Below are 13,690 nucleotides of genomic sequence, written 5' to 3' on the forward strand. Positions count from 1 at the left end.
CCTCCTACATCCAGAGCCACACGGATCATTACGAGCAACACGACCTGTCAGATCCCTACAACATCCTTGGAGCCTTTGCCCCCACTTCACCATCAACAAGGAAGAACTCTTGATCAGCCCAATTCATCTCCTCCACGTCCAACACTTGACCGCCTCAGCCCCCAAGGTCCCATACAGGCTGGAGACACCGAACACACACTTCTTGCAATTTCCTAAATTTTCTCGTAACATCCTACCGGTCTGACCATGAGTATCCCGTTCATGCCCAGCAAATGCCCAGGCTACAATCTCTTCATTGATGGGTGTGTGAATCCTCCCCCCTTTTGTAAATGCCATATATTATCGCTTGTTTTTCACGTCCTTGGCACGAATGAACCCCATCATTGAAGCAGTATCCATCCTGCTGTCTCTCAATCCCTCGGGAACTAACGTCCAAACAGGCTCATGGCCCTACGGCGGCCCCAGATCCTCCGTGAGGCTAATATTACACACATCGTGTCGGCGCTCGACTACCACTTCACCAGCGACTCTCCGATGATAAAAGGCTTTCAACACTTCCAGATCCCCCTTGATGATGTTTACGACTCCAACATTCTCGAATACTTCCCCCAGAGCAATGCTTTCATTGACCAGGGCTTGAAGTATTGGTCAAACAATGAAAGCTCAGAGGCGGATCTTGCTCCGCTGTCCGACGCAAAATCTGACCAACCTCGTCAAAGCGGGGTGCTTGTGCATTGGTAGGTCCCAAAATCACTTGTAGATCTTTTCGCCCTACAAAGAACAACCAATGGGTTCTCTCCGTTCCACAGTGGCCGATTTCCCATCTTCACCGCATCCAGCCACATGATTTGGTCTGCCCCAAAAGGCACTGCATGCCACCTGCAATTCGCACGATTGCCTCTGGGTGGCCGAAAGTGCTTCCTGCTGCTTGTTACCCATGAAATGTCACAATACATGGAACCGGACTAAGGTCAGGTCGGTGCAGTCTCTTGGCAGAACTTATCTCTCACATTTGCTATATTCGCAAAAACTGAAAGTTTGAGACAATGGGTTGCACCGTCGGGCTATCGCCCGCGGTAATCTCAGTGCTTCGTTCTTTCAAACAAGAATTGTCCGACCCCACTGTTTGTCCCCCTTGCAATGGCCTTGTATGGACTTGAAGACCTGTGAGGTCTGAGGTGTGCACTCCAGCCTTACGCGCTGTGCCAAGACTTCTGGGGGGTATCTCAGCCTTGCATCATCGCAATGGTGCTCCCCGACAAGGCTCAAAGCGAATGTGCTGATGTCCTGCTACAGCCATGTTCAATGGGCTGAAGTAAAGATCAAGGCTCGATGTTGTTGTTGATGCGGCATTCACAATACCATAATATCAAAGGCTCCCCATGCTGACCATGTTTCTACTACAGTGCCATGGGAATCTCTCGCTCCGCAACAATAGTTCTGGCTTACCTTCTCTGGCATTCCCGGCAACCACAGACCGCCCAAACAACTTCTTCAGAGATGGTTCCCTTGCCACCGACACCGCTCACCGTGGATGCAGCTCTTGCCCTCCTCCGAGAGGGTCGGCCACGCGTCGAGCCCAATGAAGGCTTCATGAAGCAACTCCGCATGTACGTTGAGATGGGTTGCCCGACTACGAAATCTGAGCTTGAGAATCACAAAATTTACCGCAGATGGATGAATTCACGCAATGTGATGGAAGCTCTATCCGTCAACCAGGCGCCGGAACTGGATCACATCACCTGGCGAGACGAAGAAGATGAAGACGAAATCGATGGGTTTGATGGTGAGGATGACGATACTGGGAGTCGCCGTCGCGAGGGCAAAGAAATTGCAGCAGACCCAGAAATCACATATCCTGACATTACCACGTCAGATCCAGCACCGGGCGCAAAGTCGAAAGCCGATATCGACATCAAGTGTCGCAAGTGCCGCCGCCTGATCGCCAAGTCCAATTTCATAATCAACCACAGTCCTCCTCCACACCAGGATCCAAGCAACGAAGGCTGCGCACATATCTTCCTGCACCCCTTGAGTTGGATGAAGGGCACACTTGGGTCAGGCACATTGGATGGGAGATTGACATGCCCTAATCCGAAATGTGGGGCCAATATCGGCAAGTTTGCCTGGCAAGGCCTACGGTGTAGCTGTGGGGGATGGGTTACGCCTGGGTTTGGGGTTGGTAAAGCCAAGGTCGATGAAGTTCCTGCACAGAAACGAGGCCCCGGCATTGCCTCTGGCATTGGTCAACTGAAGCTTCAGCCTGGTGCAGCAGACCGACTTCATCCGGCCGTTCGACTGCCTCCTGGTATGAAGCGGGGGGTCAGCGGTAATCTTTAGCCACGACCTTGTGCACGAGTCCTCAGGCTGCACACTGTCATCGATCGAGACTAATGACGCCGCATTACTCATTTTCTTAGCCATCATCTGTCTTTTAACGATTGAGGAACTTTGCGCGCGATCCAGGCAGCGGAGATCTCGATCATCTGCCAAAAGCCGACGCTATTATGGTGAGAAAGCTGCTCATGTAGCGTTGTGACATGATGCACCTTGTTTCATGATCAAGATTGCCATAGAAAGAATGCAATAGACTATTTCGGCATGAGGTTACATGGGCCTGTAGTAGAATTGGCCACTTGATAGGGTGCTGTTTCAGAGCGTCCCCCTCTTCAGACCAGGTTGATCACGACGCTGCCCTACACGTTGGATGATAAAATGGCGTCTCACTGGGAAGCCAAATAACTTGAACGTGATCCACGTCGTCTGACACATGGTAAGCTGTCAGCGTTTGACTTCTCTTGTTGCACCTACGGAGTACAAAGAGACGGCTTAGCCAATAATGGCGCTTGCGGCCCCTGTAGTTGGAGGGGGGGTTTTCCGTAGCGCCACGTGGCGCACACCGCCCGAGGCTTAAGGAGCATGACGGCAGGTGCCCATGGTCAGATAGAGGAGAGGAAACCACGAGCCTCGACAACATAGCCTGTAGGTAGTACCTTCCTTGTCTCACGAACAAACTGTCTTGGCGTCCACTGAGAACATTGGATGCTTCTCCACCTCCCCTTTGGATTCTAAAGTCTTGCCGTTCAAGTGTCAACATGTCAGCCCGTCGAGGCTAGAAGCCATCAACTAATGATCAAGTATTCGTATATCAAAACCTATCCGGTGTTCTTGGAAAGCTTCGCCACTGCTACCCCAGAAAAGAAGCATTCCTAGCTAGACACCTAGAGGTGGGTCTGCTGTAGTAGAGCCTGTAGGGGGCTTGCTGCCCTGGTATCTGTCAACCTTTTTCCTGTCTAGTTTGAGCCAAGGCACACCTTCTTTCACCCGCGACACACTCCGTAGAGCCACATGAAGACCTCTTCCGATCACAACAGAAAAATTCAAAGAAAAGGTCCATTCCAGGGAGGAAACTGTGTCAATGCCGCTTGCTGACTATCAGAAATATGAACGAATACGAATATAAGTTGCCAAATCTGGTCAATTCACCGATAGTATCAGATGATATGTATATTATCGCCCTCCACTGACAAGAAACGGCCGGCCCATACCTACATTGCAACCTTTCGGATGAGGGAACCCCCACGGTCTACCACAGTACCATGTCATCGCTGTGGAGGAGACAAGATTTGCCCGATGTTGATGGAACCCCGGGCGAGAGGGGACTCGTTTCACGAGCCAACCTGCCCATCGTGATGATGCTCTGGTTGTTGTGTGCCCTGCCAGGATTCGATACCAAATAGCCCTGCTGATCCCCCCATGTCGACTTGCTAACGCCTCCCAAATCAGGCAGGGCGACATACAGCCTCTGTGATTGGCCCAATAGGGCTATCCGACTTAGGAAAACGGTCGTTGCGAGGTGTTCCTTCCTTGAGGGGAACCATATACGCCGCCAAATCTCTAACTTCTCACGAGAAGGAACTTTGGGTACGCGATCCAGGTCAGCCGGGTGAACTTTACTCCGCAACACCATTGTCGCCGTTCTCACCTTATGACCTGAGGATATTGACTTGATGAGTATTCACACCTCCCTCACAGCGAATCATGCAAGAACCCGGTCATCGTTACTGCGTTGGCGCTGCAAGACCTCCTCTCCTCGATATTTGCATGCTGCATTGACCAGGAACGGATACTGATCTAGCCTGTTCTGTGGTTATCGCCGTCCGATCCTGACCACTTACTATACTACCAGGAGACCTCGGACGGACCGATGATTCCACAGTGACATCTCGGGCTCTCCAATTCATGAACGGCAAGTCCATCCAGTCACCATCCATACATCACGGCTTGGATGCCCACATGCAAGCTTTCGGGGTCCCAAGTCGTGCGTCAATTGGTCCTATGGGTAGGATGAAACGGCTTCTGATCGCCATGACCAACGTCGCTACCTCCACTTGATTTCGGCTCTGCGCGATGATGAAACTCGAGATTTCTGACTGGATCGCGACAAGGTGGCTTGGGATTGACAGGATGCATGATGATGGTACATCGATCGTCATTCTTGTTCCATGCGATGGTCCAATGACAGCCCTATGGCCCTGTCTGTGATAGCACAATTCCGTCGGGAAACCACACAGAGCCCTCTCTCTCTCGCGTGTCAAGATGCAATTTGAACGGAACGTGGAGGCGTTTCGTTCCGACGTTAGTGCTGACCATCCCGCCAAGTCATCCTTGCTGGCGTAAGATACCCTTCGGGTATGCTCGTGTTTGGTTATCCTACTCGCATGACCTCCGCATCCTTGCGCTGCATGCAAGTGCTCTGAACAAAGACAGCAACATGTGCTCAGGTATTGGACCCTGTACCGGTCGGAACGATGTTACAACTAGAGTGTCAAGGGCAGGTGGTTGCGAATATGGCCGGCCTTGGCCGGCCTTGTGCTGACGGCAACCAAAAGTAGCAAAAGAGCTTTCAGTCGAGCCAGAACACCACCGCATATGACATCGCGCTGGGCGTTGCTTTTATGCCAAGTCGCCTTTTGGTGTGGAGGGGAAAAATCCTGGGGTGTTCAGTCGCTGTTGGTTCCGTTTGGCTACTTCAAGGTTCCGCAGCTTGTCAAGCCTAATCTGATAGAAGTTTCTGCGACTGTCAGCACTTGCAACGATCAAGAGTTGGGCGCGTAAAACACAATGTCACCGACCTATGCAAAGCGTAGATCCGAGCAATGTCATCACCTTGGTCCTTGGACTCCCCACCGGACTGGATGGCTTTGATCTAGATTGTTGACTATCTCAGCGAAACCGCGCATTTGCGCACGAGGAAGGTCTTGGGACCTACCTTTTCATCTCGTTCCTTCTCAGCTTTGGAGTTGTCCTGGTCCTCATCGTCCTTTTTCTTTTTGTCCTTGTCGTCGTCCTTTGATTTTTTCTTGGATTTCTTCAATCGTTGCCTTTCTTCGTATTCTTGCTTGACCTTTTCGATTTCCTTGTCCATCAACTCTTTCTTCTTTTTGGCTGCTTCGGCCTCGGCATCAACGACGGGAGAGGCGAATCCCGCATCATTTAAATGTCCAACACACGTGTAGAAGAAATCCTGAGTTACACAACGGTTGGCACAGGTTGCCTGGGACAGCCTTCTCAAACTGGTCGCACCCTTGGAGACCTACCTTGTTGTTGGGAGTGATCAACACTTTGCACGTTGGCTTGTAGCACACAAAGCACGGTTTCGATGATGTCTCGGCCACTGTTCGTAGATGATAGACATTTGGAAATGGTGCTGCCATGATGACAAGATGAAGGTCTGTTTTTGATTGTTGAGTCGGTAAAACACGTCTGAATGAGTAACACTCAAGCCCTGAAGACCTTCAAGCCCCGCCACAGGTCGCAATACCCTTGGAGCGAGACAGCTTAGGTAGATGACTGAGGTCTTTGAATCTTCAGACGTCTCTCAAGTTTCCAGTTGGGTTCATGGATGTCACCTTGGTCGGCTCTCTGGCTATTTGCGTCTAACCCGTTTTGGAATAGACTCTTCACCTGGCGATCTTCAGTTCCAAGTTGTCTACTTATTTACAGCACGACTACAGCACCGCAGGAATTACACATAACAAAGCCATACTCACTGTTATATTCAGAGTGTCAGAGACATTACTGTTGATGACAAGGCCTATAACAGCCATGCTCGTGATGCCACTGGATATGTAGAGTAGCTGAACCACATCATCTATCCATGCGCCGTCTTTCCCCCAACCGCATCCTGCTCTATTGTACACTTGTTCATGCCTGAAGCTCATTCACCAGGTCAGTCAAAGGCCTGGACCGTCCCACGACCTGGTTTCGATTTTGCTCTTCTTTGAAAACGGCGCTGCCGGTGGCCACCCTGGCAGGGCCCGTTTTGGAACCCGCACCACTGTTCTCCTGTTCTGATGCTTGCTCTTCCGCAGCTTGGGGATTTCCAGCCAGTGCAGCGTTCTTGGCCAATTGCTCGATCAGCCGCTCCCTACCCCATGCCTCCCATTCATTGTAGACTCCACCTTCAATCTTGATGCCGACCTTGTTCCAGCTCATGCCAAACTGAGCACCCATGTGTTGGGCTTCTTCGGCGGCAATCCGATTTCGAGTTTCTTCCCGCCGCCGGAGCGCGTAGAACTCTTTGCGGGCAATATCGTAGGCTTGGGCGAGTGTGATGTCGGGCATGTTCTCCAGAAGCCAAAGCTGGCGTTGTACGACTGATTCACCAGACAAAGGTGTTCCTGGTTGCATGATGCCTGTCGACCAGTCAATGTCCTTGTGCCTTTGACCATCTGTCTCGAGAACCATCCGTGGCCGTGCGAGTTCCCATGGATGGTCCTGGAAGAATCTTTTTCGCAGAGCGTCCTCCTCGTATCTCAACTTCTCAGGAGAAAACAGCCGTCGGTTCGTCGCTGCTGACTTTGACTTCTTTGGCTCCACCAGCCGAGTGTACTGTGTCTTTTTGCCGTTTGGAAGAGATCGGGTGCGCGTCTTGGTAAAAGTGTGGTGGATAGGTTGCTGACGGATGAGAACCTGTGCGGGAGGAATTTCACTAAGAACTCCGGCCCAGCATGGATGAACTGCGTCTTTTGTGCCTTTCAAGTTACTGGTATTGATCGCCGTCTTGCGGACATTGAGCGCCGTGAGGTTGATTCTGCCCATCGTTGGCCGCGGACTGGGAGAGGGAAAGACCGCGCGTGGCCTCGTACTTTGCCCCCTGAAGATTGTCCAACGATTCCAGGCGCCCGTAGAAGCACCTCCCAGATCAGGGTACTTGTCTGGAGTCTGTGGTAGATGAGTTTGATCATGTGGTAATGTTCAGAGCTTCCTGCGGTCTCACACAAATTTAGCCATGCCTTTCGGGTTATAATTAATCCGTCGGCCGTCAGGTGTCAGCCACCAACTCACTAGCCACATGTGCCACAGGACGACAGCATCACCCAAATTATTTCTGATACAAGAACCTGGGAGAGATTCCAACTCGTGGTCAACCTCCGTCATCAGATCAAGCTAGCACTCGCCTCCGAATCAAGACATGTTTCCTTAACACCATGTGCTCATTCGTATGCATCAATTTGCCACGAACCCGCGTTGTAAGAGCATGCGACATGCCGCAACGATAACGCCTCTTCTCGATTTCCTCGTTCCTGCCCTTCCCACTCATTCCAACGTTTCACGATGTCTGGCCTTTAATTCCAGATCCCCAGCGGATCGATTTCAGGCCGAGACGGTCTTTTATGATGCTCTGTCACGCACCACCTCGTGCCAACGTATCTCGCAAAGAACAGCAAAGAAGCCGAGCAGCAGGCGCAAAACATCACAGTCTAGCCCAGCTCCTGCGACCACTCCACGCCCGCCTTGCATCTCCTCGACGAAATACACTACGCAGCCTTTCACATTCTTTCACAGCGATCTTCAGACTCGACGAAAGAGCACCCATGCTTCTTCGGCGCGCAGAGCCGATAATGTTATAAGAGCCAGCCCTAGTAGGTCTGCAAAAGCCGAGGCTAAGGCTAACCCGTGGGACTTTTTCGAGCCCAACGCTTTGGATTTCGCCCAAGAATCTCGGTTACCCCTCGCATTCTTTCACGATGTCGATAACTTGCGAAACCTCACCAGCGATGGTGTTTCCTCAAACACTGCGCCCGCCACACAGGAGGCGGCAACTCCACCAAATGAGGAAGATTTGAAGGGGCAAATGAATCTGCTTGCATCTATCAGGAATCTCGAGGAGAAACTAGCAAAAGCAAGAAGGGACTTTAAGAGAAGCATCGCGACCAAAAAGACTCTCAAGAACCCGTCCTCATCGTCTGAGCCTGAGCGAAAGCAAATCACCCTATCAAAAGATGACTATAAGAACTTGGTGGATCTGTATTTTTATTCTCACCAACAACGATTTGATCCCGAGTCTCCTGATGAATCACCCACTCCAACCTTTATTGAAGACTACACCTTCAAGCTATCCGAAGATTTCGCACCCCCTCAGGCATATAAGAAATTTTATGACGGTGAATACCGTGAGAACCCCCTCAAACAAATAGAGAAGAACCTCGTCACAAGACAGCTCAAGGAGATTGCTGTTTTCCAGGTTTTTATCGATCTCTTAGCGGATGACTATTCCTCAAACTCGGCACTCTTCAAGGCCTACCAACAGCTCCCCAGCCCCGGTGTGTCGTTTCTGCCCACCGGCACCGTGAGATTGTTCTTACAACGCATGTCAACGCCATGGAGTAAAAGTGAAACTTCCATGGTTCGCTATTTATCATTGTTAGATGACATGCAGGAAGCTCGTCTGCCGATCACACGAGCAGAATGGGCATCTGCCATTTATCTGGCCGGCAGATCTTTTGGACGAGTCACTGAGGCAGACATGATGAGAGGATTCGAAGTTTGGAGGCAGATGGAACAGGAAGCTGGTGTTCAATCTACCCATGTGACGTTCAACATCCTTTTCGACCTCGCCGTACGGTCCAACAAATACTCGATTGCTCAGAAAATTCTAAAGGAGATGCACACTCGTGGTCTTCGGCTCAACCGCCTGGGTCGAGTCAGCGTGATTTATTATCATGGTCTCCGGCGGGATGGGGATGCTGTCCGCAAAGCTTATCGAGAATTCGTGGATGCTGGCGAAATTGTCGACACTCTCGTGCTCAACTGTGTCATAGCCTCGCTAATCAACGCTGGGGAGTCTTCGGCCGCAGAGCAGATCTATGAACGGATGAAAAGTCTTTATTCTCGGTTGCATGTCAGTACAACGGAAGACGGTCAACCTATTTACTTCAAGCGCTACCCTGGATCGGACGAGGTGACCATCGATCGTGAATTGGCGTCCAATTCCCTCGGCAGAATCTTACTCAACGCTGCACGTCTAGAAGCTGTGCTTCCTGATCATCACAAGGAATTGCAAGACATGATGCCACTCGTGCCTGACCACAAAACATTTCGTACTATGATTTCGCACCACGCCAACGAATCCGGTAACCTGGATCGAATAGTGGTCTTGATGAAGGAGATGACTGAAATTTTCGGTCTGCCCCTGCAAAGCATCAACTACCATCTGCTGTTCAAAGGGTTTGCCCTCCATGGCGGAACGACCTACCCCCATGCGACGTGGAGCATCAAACGGCTCAAACTGATTTGGGAAGCGTGTCTTGCCGCTATCATGGAGCGAAATGCATATAAGCGGTCACCACACAAACTTTCTTCAAAACAACTTCCGACTGTGAAAGAAGCCGAGTCGATGCCGTACAAGACGGAATCAAAGCAGGATCAAAACCAGACAGGGGCTGACCTTTCGCGCAAAACTTTCAAACGTTTAAGCACATGGAACGATTTCGTGCTCGATCTGGCACTCTTTCCGCGTGAACGGCGTAAACACATTGAGCGGATTCACTCTGAGCTCTTCGACGACCCCTCCACGAGTCATGAGCGGATGGCGTCACTGGCTGAAGAGCAACAAACTTATTACCCGTTGGGGGAGAGACAGTTCGATATTGAAGAAGGGGAATACGTACTGCCGCCGCCGAGCATCACCATCGATCCGAGTCGCTCCGGGGAGGACCAGCAGTACGACACGGGCAAGGCAGACGACCGAACAGATGCTATTGACAATCAATCCTTCACGTCACCATTCTTCCCTAGCACCAATCCTGAGGCGGACATCGGGGAGAAACAGCAACGAGATCCATCTAGGGATGCTCGACTTGAGACGGAAGAAGATGAGATTGATGACTCAGATACCGTGGATTCAGACGAACAGTCGCGGGAGGTTTCGTGGAACCCTCATCAAGTGAGGGCAACGCGATCATTGGTATGCTGGATCATCCGCGCATTCGCCCGGTGTACAGGCTCACGAACTGAGGTCGAAGCGGTGTACAATGAAATTCGCCGCGTGTGGAGACCACATGATGAAGCCGAACGGGAGGCAGTGCTGCGAGTACTCCAGCGCAGCTTGTACAATTGTGACTTGTATGGGCCCCCTATATAGGGAATGAAAATGGTGTCGAGGAAGGCCCCTCGGCCCAAGCGATAGGTAATGTTTAGGCGAGAGCAGAGCGAGGGTCAGATCAAGTGTTGAATAGCCAACAATGAGTACAGAGACTGTTGTATGAACACCACATGTTTCCAAAACATGAAATTTCCCCATTGATGTCTAATCTAGCGCGCCGTGACAAGAGGCGATGCCAGCAGATCGTGGAGATCGCCCTTAATATCAATATATCTGGAGCCCCCCGCGACAACTAGGCCCATACGACATCAACACCCGTTGAAATGGGCAGCCATGTTGGTTGTCGAGCAATAGCTCGTTCTTGCTTGACTGCTCGTTGTGCGACTAGGTCTTACATTGCTTGTTCCCAGAAGCCAGATCCCCCACACCCCAGCATATAATATGAACAGGGTCTTATTATCGCTGAAGACCGCGAGATTCGAGGTGAAGTAGTCGTGTAACCGTACGGTGGTCTCTGCGGGATGAGCTGCTGCTAGATGTCGGAGTGGTCCAGATTTATTGTCTGGGTAGCCAATTGCCCTCCAGTACCATGCGACCAGGTTGATTCTGGTGCAAGGAGGCAGCGCCTGTCCGAAGCATAAGGACTCGTCGACTCATCACCCTGTTCTCAATTGCCCAATTAACTAAGTAAGTAGTACTTAGTAGTCGATAATCTTATTTTGTTTTTCAAACAAAAAAATCCGAGAAGACTAGAGAGAGCGTGTGGACTCAATCTACTGCCGCAAAAAGACTCAGGTATATACCCCAGAACAAGCCGACCACGCTGCCTAGGATGACTCGTCGGTCGACTGGGATTAGGGTGAAGTTGATGATGGAGACGAGGGGCCAGAGTTTCCAGCCACTGATCATGAGAGGTACGACGTCCTAGGATCATCGGAAATGTCAATTATCAAGTCTTATGTACCTGGACATGCGGCGCACGCACCCTCTCGAGTTCTCTTTGAATGCCATGCAGGCTTTTGCCCTTGAATGCAGCCATGGCGCCGACAAAAGCTAGTGTGTTGATAAATGCAGCTAAAGTCTGGTCGAACAGAAACTTGCGCGCGGTGTTGGCCTTGTCAAGGGACTTGGTTCCGGTCGAGACATCGTATGTGTAGCCTGGGAATTTGTCCTCGAGGAAATCCTGCCATAGGATGTTGGGCGGACATGAAATGATTGTGAATAAGACAAATTGAAGGAACGGCCGGAGGCTGACTCCCAGTGGGCGCTGTCCAAGATGCGATGTCAGAAAAGGTCGATCTGGTGCTCAAGTTGTCCCTGCGCAGGGAGAGCGATATGCCATCTCTTACCTGTTCTCGATTGGCCTTGATGAATTGGGCTAGTGTGTTTGAAATCGCTGACAAGCCAGCCGCCTGCAAGGTGGTGATGAGGATGCCGGTGGGCATGATCAGATGGATCAGGTAGCAAGACAATACAAGGGCACGACAGGATGTTGTCAAGATGCGAAGCTACAGTAGACGTAGATGTTGACAGGTGTGTCAGGAATGCCACATGTGATTTTCGCGCACGGATGACGAGCGCCCCTATCGCAGAATTGATAGGCGGTGATTAAGGGGAAGCTTGGGCCGAGGGGCTCTGGGGCCCTGGAGATCTTAGGCTAATAATAACTTTTTAGGGGCTTTGATGGCACCTCCACGCCAATAGTGACGCCCGACGGGTCGAATTGTTAGTCCCACTTGAACCAACCGCTTATGATAAAGGCTTGCCGTGCTCGCATAGAATGAAGTTTATTCCAGCTTAACTTGGCTGCTTGAATCTGTGACATCTTGATGCATGATGGAATATCGAAATGTAGCCGTTACATTTCTAGGTTTAAGGAGTTACTTAAGTTGAATACCAAACATACTGCTTCTTTAAGGTGGTTAGACCACAGTTACGGACTCTGCCTTTCTTTCCCACAACATCCCACAGCGGATCTGTGGTCGTTTGCATAAATGACAAAGCCGCAGTTGTAGTCGAGCTCTCACACGCTTCATCTCACAATCAACCACCGGCAGAAACCTAGAGACAAAGTCGGACCTTAAGGAGATCTTTCTGAACGATTTCATCCTTGCGGTCGAAGAATTCCTGCATGTCCCAATTCACCATCACGTATCGGTCGGCAAGCCTAGAAAATGGGAGCTGTCAGTGACGGTGCTGGTATCAGTTACTGCCGAGAGGACTTCCCACCATTCTCTGCGCTCCTGTGTCAAAAACACCAACGTGTCACCCGCCAGTTCTGGTGTATCTGTCAAAGAAGCATGCAGGTACTCAGGCATGGTTTTGGCCAGTTCAGTGGCAACGCCGCCGGGATGGATTCCGTAGGCCAGAAGCCCCTGATCGCCGTACTCAACTTGTAGAAAATCGTTGAGTCGAAGCAATACAGACTTTGTCGTCTGATAGGATGAGGCACCAGGGGTAGTGAGATGGGCACCGACACTAGAAATCGACACGATGGTCTTGTCCTGACTTTTAAGAACTAGAGGCAAGAAGGATCGAGTCATGAGGTATACTCCCTTGACATTGATCTCGAACGTGTACCACCATTCGTCCGGGTCAGTCTCCGCCATGGGAAGGAAGCCTTCCAGATACCCGGCATTATTGATGAGGATGTCCAATGTACCAAACTCGGCCGCCACCTTCTGAGCGGCCTGTTCTACCTCCGCGCGTTTGCAAACATCGGCTTTCAATTGAAGGATTTTGGGTTCTGCCCGACCTGCCTTCTTTGCAGCGTCTAACAGTTCCTGGTTCACCGCAGAGAGGTCTGATCTTGCGAGGATGGCAATTTTCGAAGCACCTCCCTTTGCAAACGAAATGGCAGTTGCTCTTCCGATGCCTTTGGACGCTCCAGAAATCAAGACTGACTTTCCCGAAAGGTCTGCCTTTGACGAGTCTATAAATGGATAGGAGTCATGATGAAGCTTGGGGATGAACCAGATGCCTACAGAGAGTGAGCCAACCGAATTATGACTTGGAGTGGAGCTGGAAGTTACCAGCTGCTTTCAGAGCCTCTTCCATGTTGTTGACTGCTCGACGTCGTTATTATGATACCCTGTTCCTAGTGATCGTCCAGCAGAAGGAAAACTAATGATGGAGTTGTGGAGACGTTGTTGTTCTGGAAAATCCCCGTTTTATATTCAGCATATTATACTTCGGACTTATCGGAATTCGGCGTTATGTTTGTGCCAGCATCAAAGCTCTCGCAGATGACAGTTAGTCCGCTCTATTTTTCTATGCATGATGGACAATGACATGTAGACT

At 50.7% G+C, this 13,690-nt stretch overlaps 6 protein-coding genes across 8 annotated transcripts; 2 read left to right on the forward strand and 4 right to left on the reverse strand.

Moving 5' to 3' along the window:
• Positions 1–444: 444 nt before the first annotated feature.
• PV10_05504 (uncharacterized protein) lies at positions 445–2,399 on the forward strand (the record flags this gene model as incomplete). Its single annotated transcript, XM_016370181.1, has 2 exons — positions 445–737; positions 1,407–2,399. The coding sequence occupies 2 exons, from the start codon at positions 445–447 to the stop codon at positions 2,338–2,340; spliced, it is 1,227 nt and encodes a 408-aa protein (XP_016222474.1). The 3' UTR covers positions 2,341–2,399.
• Positions 2,400–3,466: 1,067 nt separating this feature from the next.
• Positions 3,467–5,814, reverse strand: PV10_05505. 3 transcript variants are annotated; one of them, XM_016370182.1, is made up of 4 exons: positions 5,601–5,814; positions 5,273–5,527; positions 5,136–5,209; positions 3,467–5,074 (listed from the first exon to the last, which is right to left on the reverse strand). In XM_016370182.1, the coding sequence occupies exons 1-4, from the start codon at positions 5,715–5,717 to the stop codon at positions 4,957–4,959; spliced, it is 564 nt and encodes a 187-aa protein (XP_016222475.1). In that variant the 5' UTR covers positions 5,718–5,814; the 3' UTR covers positions 3,467–4,956. The 3 variants fall into 3 exon arrangements, with proteins under 3 accessions (XP_016222475.1, XP_016222477.1, XP_016222476.1); XM_016370184.1 differs by having other exon boundaries at positions 3,467–3,918; positions 3,986–5,209; XM_016370183.1 differs by having other exon boundaries at positions 3,467–5,209.
• Positions 5,815–6,038: 224 nt separating this feature from the next.
• Positions 6,039–7,241, reverse strand: PV10_05506 (uncharacterized protein). Its single transcript, XM_016370185.1, has one exon. It carries the CDS (start codon positions 7,102–7,104, stop codon positions 6,208–6,210), a length of 897 nt encoding a protein of 298 aa, XP_016222478.1. The 5' UTR covers positions 7,105–7,241; the 3' UTR covers positions 6,039–6,207.
• Positions 7,242–7,434: 193 nt separating this feature from the next.
• Positions 7,435–10,538, forward strand: PV10_05507 (uncharacterized protein). Its single transcript, XM_016370186.1, has one exon. The coding sequence runs from the start codon at positions 7,508–7,510 to the stop codon at positions 10,427–10,429; it is 2,922 nt and encodes a 973-aa protein (XP_016222479.1). The 5' UTR covers positions 7,435–7,507; the 3' UTR covers positions 10,430–10,538.
• On the reverse strand, positions 10,535–11,868 carry PV10_05508 (uncharacterized protein). Its single transcript, XM_016370187.1, has 3 exons — positions 11,740–11,868; positions 11,376–11,657; positions 10,535–11,314 (listed from the first exon to the last, which is right to left on the reverse strand). The coding sequence occupies exons 1-3, from the start codon at positions 11,833–11,835 to the stop codon at positions 11,159–11,161; spliced, it is 534 nt and encodes a 177-aa protein (XP_016222480.1). The 5' UTR covers positions 11,836–11,868; the 3' UTR covers positions 10,535–11,158.
• Positions 11,869–12,393: 525 nt separating this feature from the next.
• PV10_05509 (uncharacterized protein) lies at positions 12,394–13,454 on the reverse strand. The gene is made up of 3 exons (XM_016370188.1): positions 13,423–13,454; positions 12,620–13,370; positions 12,394–12,557 (listed from the first exon to the last, which is right to left on the reverse strand). The coding sequence occupies exons 1-3, from the start codon at positions 13,445–13,447 to the stop codon at positions 12,452–12,454; spliced, it is 882 nt and encodes a 293-aa protein (XP_016222481.1). The 5' UTR covers positions 13,448–13,454; the 3' UTR covers positions 12,394–12,451.
• Between the last annotated feature and the right edge of the window lie 236 nt (positions 13,455–13,690).

This window comes from Exophiala mesophila, assembly GCF_000836275.1.
Source record: "Exophiala mesophila strain CBS 40295 unplaced genomic scaffold supercont1.4, whole genome shotgun sequence".
Classification (NCBI taxonomy): Eukaryota; Fungi; Ascomycota; class Eurotiomycetes; order Chaetothyriales; family Herpotrichiellaceae; genus Exophiala; species Exophiala mesophila.